This window comes from Mchenga conophoros, linkage group LG3 (genome assembly GCF_057382185.1).
Source record: "Mchenga conophoros isolate Kocher_MC1m ecotype Shallow Benthic linkage group LG3, M_conophoros_male_GT1.1, whole genome shotgun sequence".
Lineage (NCBI taxonomy): Eukaryota > Metazoa > Chordata > Actinopteri > Cichliformes > Cichlidae > Mchenga > Mchenga conophoros.
This window is the reverse complement of record NC_140528.1, coordinates 54,258,351-54,271,920: the sequence shown is the minus strand read 5'-3', so window position 1 is coordinate 54,271,920 and position 13,570 is coordinate 54,258,351. Positions and strand designations below refer to the sequence as shown.

Here is a 13,570-nt window from a genome sequence, read left to right as displayed (position 1 = left end):
AACGCTGACTCTGCCTAATGAATTCTGACAAACTTTGGCGCAAAGATGCACCTGTTGGCTGCACTGTGTACTGTTTGTCACACTCAGAAAATATAAGACCACATTGTGTTTAAATGAAGATAATGATTGAGTGAAAAAGAAGCCTCTCATTAATAATGTTATAGTTTTTAGACTTTTAAGAAAGCACAATGATACAATAATGTCACAGCCACATAAGAGTGTAGTGTCATGCTGTGACTCAAATACTCCAATGAATATCACAGTATGAATATATTAGAATTTTGCAAATATATACATGAAACCAAGTTTTGCATTACTTACTTTCTAGCCTTAGGAAAAACAGCACCTGTTCACTTCAGATTGAATAAGGGATCCGGTAGGTTATGCTAAGAAGGTCTTCATTGTCACTTTGCAGCACAACAACATTCCCCAGTATGACAAAAAGATGTGTACGGTCTCCATGTAAAATATTTCCAATGTAATATATTTTAGATTTCATGCTTTGATGTGTAAATTATATTTTACTTTGTGCATTTACCTTATACTTCATGCACAGTCCTTAGGTCCTATATTTCCTTCCCTCCTTGTCCTGTACCTTTAATGTTGATAGTGTTGCAGAGATCTGGTGTTTCATAGTTTTTATCTTTCTCTTTGTCTTGTCTTAAATATCACACACCTTGTAAGTTTTTCCAGCTGCAAATCTATTACAATGACAATAACTTGAATTCTTGAAGTTCTTCTGAAGCCAAAAAGCGACAAGCATATCACACACACCTCCCCTCTGTAACTTTATCAGCAATCGCCAGCTGTTGGGCTGACAATGGGCAGTTGTGAAATGTTAACATGGTGGTGTTTTTTCTCGTTGGTGGAGAGCAGTGTGACATCATCCATGAAGGTGAATGTGAGTCTTTTCCTGCAACTGCTGCCACTTTTTCTTTACCCCACAGTAAAAACTGCACCAACACAAAAAGATGACATACAGTTAGTCAGGACGACTGATTCAATACGCAGAAAGCAGTAAAAAAAAAGCCTTTTGTCACTTACATCTTCCTCTGTGTCTCCTCAGGGGATGAAGAGCATTTTGCAGACAAGTTTTTCCACTTTTGTCACTCTCCTCTCTCTTGTCACCTCCTTCATTTTGCCCTTCTGTCACTCTCCCTCCCCTCCTCATCTCTTTCTCTCGTCTGTCTCGGACTTCGCTCCTATTCCTCTTTGCCTCGCTCTCAGCATCCCAAAGTCCAACTCCAAGTTCATATCGGTCATTATAACCCCACAGAGAGATATTCACCTCCACTAAGAGCTCATCTCTCTCTGTCTTTCTCTGAGTCCAGCTTCAGTCTGATCATTATTAGTCCTGAGAGACAAATTATTGCCCTCGTGTCCCTCTGACACTCTCCTTACCTCTCTATTCTTTTCATCTCTGTCTTGTTCCGTCTCACCTTTTTCATTTTCGGCTGCTGCTCCACCTTTCCTCCTTGACCTCTCTTGCTCTTTTTTCACCTTTATACTTGTACTTTCTCTCCTAAATTCTTTAATCTTCATAGAACTACTATAGAGGTCATAAAGTCATAGATTATGGCTTTTTTTAAAAATCATGCTGCATATATATTTATAAAACCCCAACAAAAAGATGACACCCTTTGATCAAGCAGAGAGTGACATATAGACGCATGGTGAGTACAGAAACAGTGCATCATGGGAAGCCTAGACCTATTGCAGCATAACTAAGGGTCACCTGGTCTAGCCCTAACTGTAAACTTTATCAAAAGGATTAAATGCAGACTGACAAGGCCCTGGGAGATGGGAGTTACTGATTCTGCCATGACCAGGTGCTGATGGTTATCCTAGAGTCACACCAGAGAGAGGTTACAGCAACATACAAACCAAGCAGGAAGTCTTGGTGGTTGAAAGTCAACCTGTGCAGACAAGCACCGTAATGTGGTTCTTGTGTCAGATTTATTTCATTGAAGCAAGTGGTCCTGCTGGAATTTACCATCCTTTTGGAAGACCGGATGGGAGAGAGGTGATAAAATAGAACCACGTATAAGGAGCTCACAGGTGACTGTCTAAGCAGGGAATAGAAGCCCGATGCTAAGGTTTTGCCAACTTTGACCTTTCAACACCGACCTTGAGAGTCAACAGGACCCTCAAGCTTCTGGGGATTAGATGATGGCACAGCAAGAGAGCCATCAGGTGTTATTAGCGTTGCTGAAAAGTTAGAAAAAGTAAAATTTCACCTCTAAATTGTGTTTTCTTACCCCTCCCGATGCAAGTGCATAATCACGTAACAGCTGCTGTTTACCTCAGCTATCAATGCTGGGTGAGAAGTGTCAACCTTTATTTGCTCTGGAGGAGGCTGCAATACTTTGAGAAACGAAACGAGGATATATCCCAAACTTTTATGTTGGTAAGTGCAACTGTTTTGCCACTGTTAGCCTCTGTTAGCTGCTGTTAGTGAAACATTCTTTCAAGAGGATCAAACAATGTTGGACTCAGACACTTAGTGAATAAACTCTCATAAAAAGTGAGAATGTCACACTGTTTATCAGAGGGTAAATTAGAGTTTTTAGGACACTTAAGCCAAATATTACCCAATGATGTTAGCTTATAACCAGCTCTTGGTGTTGTTTAACTTACTCATTGTCATCTTTCTGCAGATCCACACATGGAACAGTCACATGTCTAATATGCTGACAATAAGTAATTGTGACAATATTGAGAATAAATGAGCATGTTTATGCACATTTTCATGTGTCAGAGCTCTGACTTCAGTTCAGGAGATGAGGCTTGAGGTGAGGAGGAGGACGATGACATTTTGCTTCCCCTTCTATTCTTTAGAGAAGGTGACTGTTTCTCTGATGATAAAACATAGGCGTGATCCTTCATAACTTGAGTCTGCAGTTGTGAATTAATATTTACCTCCATAGCACGTTGACGCCTACGAGTTTTCATCTCCTAGTACTACGTATGTGGCCGTTCTTTAATCACAAGTAAAACATGACTGAGCAGTGATGCTCGTCTCATCTAAGTTTATGATGCATCAGTTACACACTAATCAGTGCATATTTTTGAGTACAATAAATTTTTTCATTAAATAAACATAAAATGAGTGTGCCTTTAAAGATGTGATGTGCTTTATGCTTGAGTTTTTGTTGCCGTCCATGCAGCATTAAGACAATTTAAAACATCCCAAACAAAAGTAAAAATAAATGCACAGAAAAATGCCTTCCTACTTTAAGTGCAGTGAGGGATGGAAGACAGAAAACAGACTTCTTGTTTCTTAAATCTAGTGTCAAGTCAGAAATAAATCATCCAAAGTTCCTTTCTTTTTTGTACTAATTTCCCTCTTTTGTTTGTTTTGTCGGTGCGACATCTCAGTCCCGACTGAAATGATTTGTCTCATCAGAGTAAAAACAGAACATATCAGACTTTCTGTCAGTCTGTGCAAAGTAAATCTGGATTTTCAAACATTATTACAAATTTTAGCGAGCTCTTCTTTCTCCCCTTCAGTATCATCATCTTCTCTCACTCTGTGTGTTTCTCTCTCTTTTCAGTCTCCCTTTCATTCAGTCAGGGTTTCTCAGTGTAATGAGATTACACGGGATTATAAAGCTCCGTCTGTCTGTAATCCACACCACTCAATCCCATTTCACTGCTTAAACACACACACACACACGCGTGTGAGTCTCTTTGATGCTGCACAGTGATCTCTTTTCTTTTAGAGCTTTTGCTTTCTTAATCCCTGTCCTCTTCTTTTGTCACATAAATGATCACCATGGGTCATTTAGCTTCTGTTCTCTTCCCCAGCTTCCTTTCCTCATCCTCTTGTTTCCTTTTCTATCTCCATTTTTGGGTTTTCGATTGTCATCATTCTCCCGACAGCATCCTTCCTCTCTGTTAAACAGAAAGACTAAACCAGTTTGTTTCTTTCATGTCTCCTCTTCTTATTATATTTTAAATGTCTGTGTTTTCATCCTTTCTCCTCTTTCCTGCCTTCCTTCCCTCCTATGTCCCTTCCCTCTTTACTACCTTCTTTCCTTTCGTCATCAATGTCCTTCCTTTCATGCTTCCTTCCTTCCTTCTTTCCTTCCACTTCTGTTTTCTCAGAGCGTTCTTCCAGCCCTAAACCTAACCTTATCCCTAGCCCTGACCATAACCTTATTCCTGACCTTAACCAGGACTTTAATGATGTTAAATAGCGTGTTTCTAAGCGATTTGAAGAATAAGAGCGAACATGTGTAGGTTCAGTCCAGACGGTTCTCATATTTCCTCTTTTTCCGAGGTCGTCATTTAGGAACGTGGTGGGTAGCCGAAAACGTAATATGGTGACGATTTGTCACCTAGCGTAAAATGTTACGCTTTGGGAGTGAGAACGGGTTGGTTTTCTTTGCCTTCCTTCCTTCCTTTCTCTCATTGTTGTTCCTTCTGTCCTTTTTTGTATTGTTACCTGCTGTTCCCTTCTTTTCATTTCCTTCCTTTGCTCTTTACTTCCAAACTGTGATTTCTTTTTTCTTCCTTCAGCCCTTCTTGTTGCTACCGATTTTGTTCCCTTCATTCCTTCCTTCCTTTTGTCCTTGTTTATACTTTTTTCCACATACTTCCTTTCTCCTTCCTTCCTTCTACACACCTCTTTCTTGTCCTTACTTTTTCTCCCTTCCACTATATATTTACCCTTCCATACTTTTCATTGCCCTTCTTTCCTTATGTTTATTGTTGTTCTTTCTGTCCTGTTTTATTATTTATCTTATTCTTCCTCCCTTCCCATCCTTACCAATCTGTCTTTGTTTTCCGTACTTTTTATCATCACCTATTTTGTTCTCTTTCTTTCTTCCTTTCTTACACTGTCTTGTTTCATTCTTTCCACATCTGTCCTTCCTTCCATTTACTTTGCTGTCACCTCTTATTCCTTCTTCTTTTCTTTTCTTTACACCTTTGTTCTTTTTTTTATCATCACTTCGCCTTTGCTCAGTTTGTTTCCCTTCTTTCCTTATTTTATTTGTTTATTTCACTGCTCTCCCTCTCTCTTCCCCCTCCATTCTTCCTTTCTTGTTCCTTCCTTCCTTCTTTTCTCTTCCTGTCATTCATTGCTTCCTTTTTGCCTCTTATTCCTCTTCACTTTGTTAATTGTCACGTATGTTGTTTCTTCCATCCTTCCTTGTCTTACTTTTTGTCTTTTTCCTTTTGTTTTCCTCTACTCATGTCCTCCTTCTCCTTCCTTATCACAGTTTTATTATTTCTTCCATCTCCCCTTCCTTCCATTTCTTTTATTTTTACCTGTCCACACCTTCACCTCATCATTTGATTTTGATCTTCCTTCCTTCTTTCCTTCCTTCCTATTGTTGTTCTTTTCATTCTTCTTTACGTTTACCTACATTATTCCCTAACTTTCTTCCTTTATTTCCTCCTTTCTTCAATCCTGCCTTAAATTTCCTTTTCCTTGTTTCCTTCATTAAATATATATTCCTTTCATTTTCCGTCTTTCCTTGTTGTTATTGTGACCTGCTATTCCTTCTTCCCTCCATCCTTCCATCCTTCCTTCATTCATTCCTTCGATATTGCCACCTATGCACACTTCTTCTTTATTTGTTTTTCCTTCCTTGTTATTTCCATTCTTTTAATCGTTACCTGTGTTGTTCCCTTCTTTCATTCCTTTTCCCTTTTCACCTGTTTTTCCTTCTTTCTCCCTCCTTTCTTCCTAAACCTCAGCTGTTCGCAGGTCATCCTGCACACGCACAAACACGCAGCATGTAATTAAAAAAAAAAACTCGAAGAAGAAAAATAAAAAGTTCCCGTTAGAGACTCAAGCAACTCGTGAGAAAGTTCATGAAGCCGCAAAGCGAGAGATCTGACCGATACCCTCCACACATACACACACAAACACACATCAATGGGGGGCAATAAAGTCCTCCTCTCATTTCTACACCAATCATCTTCACAGTCCTACAAAGGACCGCGTCTGATTGGCCCAATGTTTAGTCAGTCACGCCTACAGGAGGCGGGGCTACGGCGAGGGCTGACCCGGACTCTGCTCCAGTCGCTTTTACGCACAGACCGGACAGTCCGCTTTCCACGCACGGATACCCGGAGCGAGAGCTCCTTCTGGATAGAACGAGAGGCGAGTGGAAGCTGAGGCGAGGAAATCAAAAATAGAAACGGAAAAAGTGAGCGGAAGCCCAACAGCAGAGACGCACAAGTGTTGTTTTTCCCTCTCCCAGCTGGACAGAGCGAGAGGACGAAAGAAAGTGCGTGTGAGAGTGTGAAAGCCTCAGTGCGTGCGCGCGTCTTCACCGCTGACCTTCCGTCATGTCGCTCCCCGGCTCCCCTCCGCTCCTCTCGCCGGGCTCGGGCGCCCCAACTCCGGTCGCGCTCTACCGCTCTGCCCCGGATGCGCTCCACACATCCGTCGCCTCCACCGGCACCTCCAGCCCGGCGCACACCAACTCCCACTCCCACTCCCTGTCCCCGTCTCCACGGCTCACCAGCAGCATGCTCAGCGCTTTCCTGCCTGGACCGGGAGGCGCACTGGCCGGCTTGGGGAACGGCGGCTCCACCGCCCCTCTGGGTCCCCTGAGCGGGTTGGGCTCGCTGAGCACAGCCGGCCTGACTCCGGGCTCCCCCAGCCTGGCGCAGACTTCGTCCGGCTCGGGTCTGTGCAGCGAGTGCAAACTGGTGGAGGTGCACGGCGTGAAGGTGGCCAGCTTCAGCGTGGACGGCCAGGAGCTGATATGCCTGCCGCAGGTGTTCGACCTCTTCCTGAAGCACCTGGTGGGCGGGCTGCACACCGTCTACACCAAGCTGAAGAGGCTGGACATCACGCCCGTGGTGTGCACCGTGGAGCAGGTGCGCGTCCTGCGGGGACTCGGCGCCATCCAACCCGGCGTGAACCGCTGCAAGCTCATCTCCAGGAAGGACTTCGAGACGCTGTACCAGGACTGCACCAGCGCCAGGTCGGTCCGCACTTTACGCACTTTTTCATATTTCAAGAAAAAAACAAAAAAAAACAAAAAGAGTTTGTCTAATTTTCAAACTTCTTCCAGCGTGATTGAATCGCGACATTTAGAGAACTCTGAGTCAGTTTAGCGGCGGTTTCATCCCCCTTTTAGGACTACAGCCTTGGATTGGCTCTGCGTCCGCACGTTTAAACTTGTGTACAAAGTGGTCCTGCAATATGTTTTTTAATGAAATGATTAAATTTACTGTGACAAGCATGTTTTTGGTAAAACACCGAGCTGTGGGAATCCTGATCTTTTGATATGAAGTTTTTCTGCAAAATCCTCCCGAAACTTTCCTGAAATAAATCATCCAGAGTCTTTCTCTTAATTTTATCCCACTCTTGTTTCTCTTTCTGTTCACAGCTCATTCATATTTCTATTTAGACTCCTGCTTCCTTTGCATTTCTCTCTCTCTCTCTCGCTCTCTCTCTGTGTGCTTCTAGGGTGCATTTTTATGACACTCTGCAAACATTTGTTGGAGGCTCGGGACTGTTTTTGATTAATGGTTATCTTCCACACTTCCTGTTCTGTTATCAGCACTGTTCCTTATTTTACTTTGGATGATGCTTTTACTGTATCGACTTTGGAAGGTGTGTGTGTGTGTGTGTGTGATGCTAAATGAGCACACAGACAGACACATGTTTCATTAGTTTGGTGTTTTTTTACAGGAACAAAAAGCTTATGGCAAACAAATGCAAAGTAAACAACCCGCTGCTTTGTCCTGTTTACACATAATCCATTACCTTATATCTCACCAGCAGATCTGTGTGTGTGCGTGTGTGTGCGCATGTGTGTGTGTGTCAGTGAAAGGGAAAGAGCTTTTCTGTGTCTTTATGTGGTGTATGAAAGGTAATATGTGTGTGAGAGGCTTTAACGGGAATCGAGTGGATGTGTGTTGCAGAAATGCAGCATTGATGTGCGTTTGTGTGTAAATAGGCTTTTCACTGTGTGTGTGTGAATACTTGCTGTACACCTGCCACCTCACCTGTCTGAGCCCACAGCTTCTATTTAGCTGGCTTCAAGTTCAAACTCGAAAGTGTTTGTTTTTTTTCTCCAGTGGGTTAAATTTTGATGTGAATCCACAGAACGAAGCAAAAATAGTTCACAACACACATTTCAAATGATTTCAAAATAACTAAAGAGAAGTTAGAAGCTGCAATGAACTCTTTGGACTTGCTGTTGCTTCATTGCATTCACATTTTAAAAAAATTATTGTCACTAATATAGAAAAGATTAAATCAAGTTTTGTTCAGACAATCAAACCAAAGAAGTTAAAATATTTCTCCAGTTTAGCGCTGAGTAGAAGAGGCCTCACAGTTTTTAGAAATGTCCTTTATTTGCTCAGTTCTGTTGTTTTTAACTGTGTCGAGCCTCATTTACAGAACATATTGGAAGACGTTTAAATCAAAGTGTTTTTGGTTTTACACGATTTGTGTTTAGTTCTTCTTTTAGGCACCTCAAACTGAATTGAAGTGAATTCGTTTTGGACAGAAAAAAATGTAACTGCCACAATTTTTAAAAAACTTTTTGCAGCATCTCCTGTGAAATTTCCGATTTTCCGCACCCTCTTTAAACTCTGACGTTTACTGTTTTCCACAAAGATGACTTTAAGACTTTCTCCCCGCTTCTTTTTTCCCTCTTCATATAGATTTAAAGTATTTCGGTTTTAAATTTAAACTTTAAAGATGTCGGGGAAATTTGACATAAAGGTTAAAAAAAATTGGTAATTGGTCATGTGAGAAGGACAGATGCGTTCTGAGTTCAGAAAAGCAGGTTTAAATGAGTTCATCACTCAGACTTGGCCTTTTTACCAAAATGGTCACAGAAGTTTTTCTTTTATTATTATTATTTTTAGCTGTATTTTGCTCTGATGGTCGTCTTGGAAAGAGTCAAGTGATCCAGTACCAAAGTTTAGAAAGATCACCTTCAGTCAGTCTGCGTTCTCAGTTTAAGTAAAGTGAAATTCATTCATTACTTAGAAAAACACTGACGATTTAAAATATTTAAAACCAGCCTTGAGTTCTGGCCAAACTCGTGCCGCGATTGTCGAGTTTATTTGATCACCTCTGCCGAGGAGCTCGTGCTAATTGCTCGGTTCGCCCGTCTGTTAGCGGGAATCTTCAAACCATCTGCAACTCGTTGTGGATGGAACAGGTGGTGCTTGGCCTTTCTTAGAAATTAATATTTTCTTTTACCGCTGCGAGGCGTTTCACGTCAAATCTTCACAAATACAAATCAAATTACATCCCGAGATAATCTGACAACTCGGTTCGTGCCAAGAATTACCAGCCTGGGTGGGAGGCGCTCGTCCTCGGACTGCTTTTGTTCTTAATTTTACACTGATGGGCTCGTATGCATTGGGCTGTCTCATGCCATGTTTTTGTTGCTGACTCTGGTTGCATAATTTATTAAAGTTCACTGTCCCTGTGCAGGAAAAAAAACACTTGGCAGCCGATTTCTGCGCTTTGTGCCAAAATTTGCACTTCTGCTTATGATCATTACTCTGATGTTAATGTTTTCAATGTCAATCTCTTATAGACATCCATAAATCTGCTTAGAAATCAGACATAATGGCACACCTCACAAAACCTGGAACCTACCTGAGAATCATCTATAGGTTTACGTCACTATCAGTGTGATCCACTGCGAGCTGCCTGTACAAGCAGACGGGAGCTGCTACGTCTAGCTTTAATGAGACCAAACAGGCAGGCACACTGGACCCCATCAGCAGCTTCTCTGATGGCTGCGTTATTCTGGGGGAGGAATTTTGCTGGCCCACCTTTGCTCTGACCTTTATTGTGTGATAAAGCTCTTCTCCTCTGATGGGAGCGATCCGTTCTGGGGTGACACTGCCTCCCTATCCGTGGGGCACCAGAGATGACTGAAAGGTTTAATTATGATGGAATTTAAATCCACTTTTAACAACCTAAACCAAGTGCTTCACAGCGCTCTCCACGCTCATGATTGAAATGCTAAGTGTGGGAATCTTATTTGGGATAATGGTGCTCGATTCCCTCAGGTAGACTTCCACAGACTCGGATAATCAGTGCTGAGGAGGGGTGGAGGTGTTCTGGTGGCTGAGGATTTGAGGTGGATATTTACCACTAATACTGGAAAATGTTGGGGTAACGTTTGTGATAATCTCTGGGCTGCATCTCTGTCAGTGAGTTAGTTGCTGGGGTGGCGGTAGCTCAGGAGATCAAGCAGGTTATCTAATAGTCAAAAAGTTGGTGGTTTGATCCCTGGCTGCTCCAGTCTGCATCCAACATAGCCTCAAGCAAGACAGCAAACCCTGAGTTCCTTTCTGCTGCATCCATCAGCGTGTGAATGTTGGACAGAAACCACTTAGGTAGGAACAAAACTGCTTATATGACTGGGTGTCAAAGGAGAGTAGAAAAGCACTGTATAGGAATTGATCAAGTCAAACGTGGCTTGAGGAGTCTTTTAGTTACGGCTGTTTGGCCCGTTTGTAGCTGAGGCATCATCTCGGTGAAGAAGCGGGCTGTTGGGAGAACTTGCCTTCTGTGGATTTCATCTCCATTGTCTTCTGTCTCTTTGTGTAATCCTGGGCTGGCTCCATGATGTTGAGATCAGGGTGTGTGTGGGTCAGACCATCTGTTGCAGGATGATTTGTAGCTGAAGATGGTTAGTTTTTATGACTCCTGCCGAATGTTTGAGCGTGTCATCTCGCTGCAGAATGAATTTAGTACCAGTTGCGCCCGCTTTCTGATGAGAATCCAAACCTCTCAAGCGCCTCATATATTGCTGTGTTTCCAGAAACTCCTTAACAGAGAAAGAAAGAGAGACAGTGAAAGTTCACGCGAGGGCTGCAGCTGGAAGCGCAGGATGTCGTCTGCTCAGTTATTTTTGTTGATGGATGAACGGCTTTTTGTTTGCGCTCGTTCAGTATCGGCTAATAATTAACGGCAGATCATGTTGCTGTGGAGTCGCTGGACTGGTGATGAGTGGCCTGTTTGTTTCTTGTTTTTTGTTAAAGCTGACCACACACACTAGGTTACACTCTATTAAGCATGACATGTTCAGTCCTCTAGCTATTTCATAAAGAACAGAACAGGCAAGGTTCGTTTTACGACTTTGCCTAAATTCACAGGTGTAGTTCTGTTTTGGGCTAATTTTCTCTTCTTCCCAAACCTTTCTCCTCTCAATCTCAATCACCCTGCCTCCCCTCTCTTGCCCTCTGCTTCTCTCACACACACTCACTTTACACAGCGGTACATGTCAGGGGTAATAATGGATCATGCGAATGCACATGGAACAACACGGCTGGAGATCCATTGTTGTTGAACGCACAGCGAACACACACACTCCTCTCTCTCCAATCATATTGACATTCTTCTAATGCCTCTCGCTCTCTCTGTCTCTCACCCTCTTTAATGCCCCCTCCTCCCGGCTATTCCCTCCCTCGCTTAACATTATTGTCTGGGAAAAGAAAGAAAAAATTAAACGCTCAAAAAAAAAAAAGAAAAGAAAGAGAACTCCCACTGGGCTTCTGCATAGTTTGTCTTCTCTGTAACCCGTGTGTTTGTGTTTCTCTGTGAGTGTGTGTGTGTATAAAAGCAATCACCGCTTCTATCCACTCGTACCTCTGGTGTCGGTTTTGTTAACTTATGCCTTGTTTTGTTTTAATTTAAAGTGCTCTTGATGTTGTTTTTATTAAAGATCTGCCCTTTTATTGACATGAAAGAAAAGAAACAGGAAAAGGAGACCTGATGCGCGCGAGTAAGAAAGTGAAACAAAGTTCCCACACTTGCAGCAGCTGAAGTCTGGCAAAATGAATTATGAGTTATTTAACTCATTCACTGCCATTGACTTCTATAGCCGTCAATGGCAGTGAATGAGTCAATGGGTTTAACTCATTCACTGCCAATGGCTGGCAGTGAATGAGTTAAAGGAGGTGACATCAGCTGCTTGTAACCTGCGGACGTTAAATTGAGCTTGCAGCGCAGACCTTCAGATCATTTTATTCTTTGTTTCTGCTGGAGAAAGAGGGAGGGACGCATTTTTAATGTCTTCAGTGTCTTTGTTAAACTTTCCTTTAAATAACTTGAGAATCGAGCCTGGTGTCACAAACGGCGCGTGAGAAAGAGGTCCGGTCATTTTGAGTGTTATTGCGGGATCAATGTTGAGAGTGGTGCCCACCTGAGTGTCATTTTACGCCATTAAATGACATGTGAGAAGTTTAAAATGTGTTGACGTGACAAAGGCAAAACATACTACCTTTGGGTTGAACACACAAGCATATTTTGCTGCTCGTTTTATTAACTTTCCATCCAACTGATAAAGTCACAGTCTGAGATTTATTTTGTAGTGCACAATCACTGTGCTCTAATTTTGAAAGTTTAGTTGCTTATAACCGCCCAGGCCTGACCTTCCCTGTCTTATATTTCCCCACCTGCTGGTTGACCAGGTTGTATCATGAACTCCACCAATGCCACCACCCCAGACCGCAGCCAGAGGCAAAATCAGATTTCCCTAAACTGATGTTGTTGTTGTTCCTGGATCATTGTAATTAACGTCGGTCCACATTCAGCACTCCAAGGGCCCAATCACACTGTTGTGATGTCATAGTTTTGCAACGTGGAAACACCCTCACACCAATTGCACAACCCTAACCCTGACCATGATCACGTCTTGACCCTGACATCACAAATCTATGACATCACAACAATGCGATCGGTCCCTTGCAGTGTTGAATGTGGACCCAAGTTTATTTCGATGATCCAGGAACAACACCAACACGGGGATATTGGGTGCATTGGATACCACAACCTGCATTGGGTGTACAACTACTAGAAATGTTCTAATGCAGCCCACTTGCCCGCTGCGAATGCGATGCAACATTAGCTGTGCTAAGCACATTAGGCATGTTCCTTATGACTAATTTGTTAGCTGTTTTTAAACAAGAGAAACCCTTATTGACTAGAAAACCCTCAAAAAACATTTAGAACATCCCTTCAACCGTCCAAGTTAAACATTAATCACGCCCCTCATTAAACAAATCAAATGTAGCTGAAATATGCAGCACATTGACCCGAGTATACTGTTGCACAAAAACACGCATTGTCAGATCAGTTTGCAGAGTTTGGCTAACCTTATCAGTGCTAGCACCAGAAGCCTTGGTTTCTTCTTTGCTAGCGTCTACACCCTGGTGCAGAACAATTTTGCGCATCGGTTCAACTGCTTTTGTTATATTCTAGTTATATTTTATCCTGATGAAGCCGACAGCCAGGCGCTCATTTTTGTTTTTACATCAAAGTACAGCAAAGGAGTGCTAGCTAACACGGCTGCCATTGATTTGTTTTCAACCTCCGTTTGTTTAAAACTTACATTCAGAGGGAGCGAGAGAGGGGGCTAGTGATGTTGTAACATCTTTAAACTAGCAGCTTAGACGTTAATAAAATGATAATAACAATAATACAGTATTTCTGGTGCTAATGCGTCGATGTTAGCAGTGTTAAAGCGTCTGGTCAGCATACTTTGAACCAAAGAGTTCACAGGTTAAAGAATGGTTAACGGTCAGGTAACGTAATACTTGACTCTCGTTACCACAAGTTGCA

At 42.4% G+C, this 13,570-nt stretch overlaps 1 protein-coding gene across 1 annotated transcript in view; it reads left to right on the top strand.

Moving 5' to 3' along the window:
- Positions 1 to 6,023: 6,023 nt before the first annotated feature.
- dachb (dachshund b) overlaps positions 6,024 to 13,570 on the top strand; it is a 117,928-nt gene continuing 110,381 nt past the window's right edge. Inside the window, exon 1 of the mRNA XM_085263234.1 lies at positions 6,024 to 6,947. Coding sequence (XP_085119360.1) covers positions 6,304 to 6,947 — 644 coding nt within the window. The 5' untranslated portion in view covers positions 6,024 to 6,303. The remainder of the gene's footprint in view (positions 6,948 to 13,570) is intronic.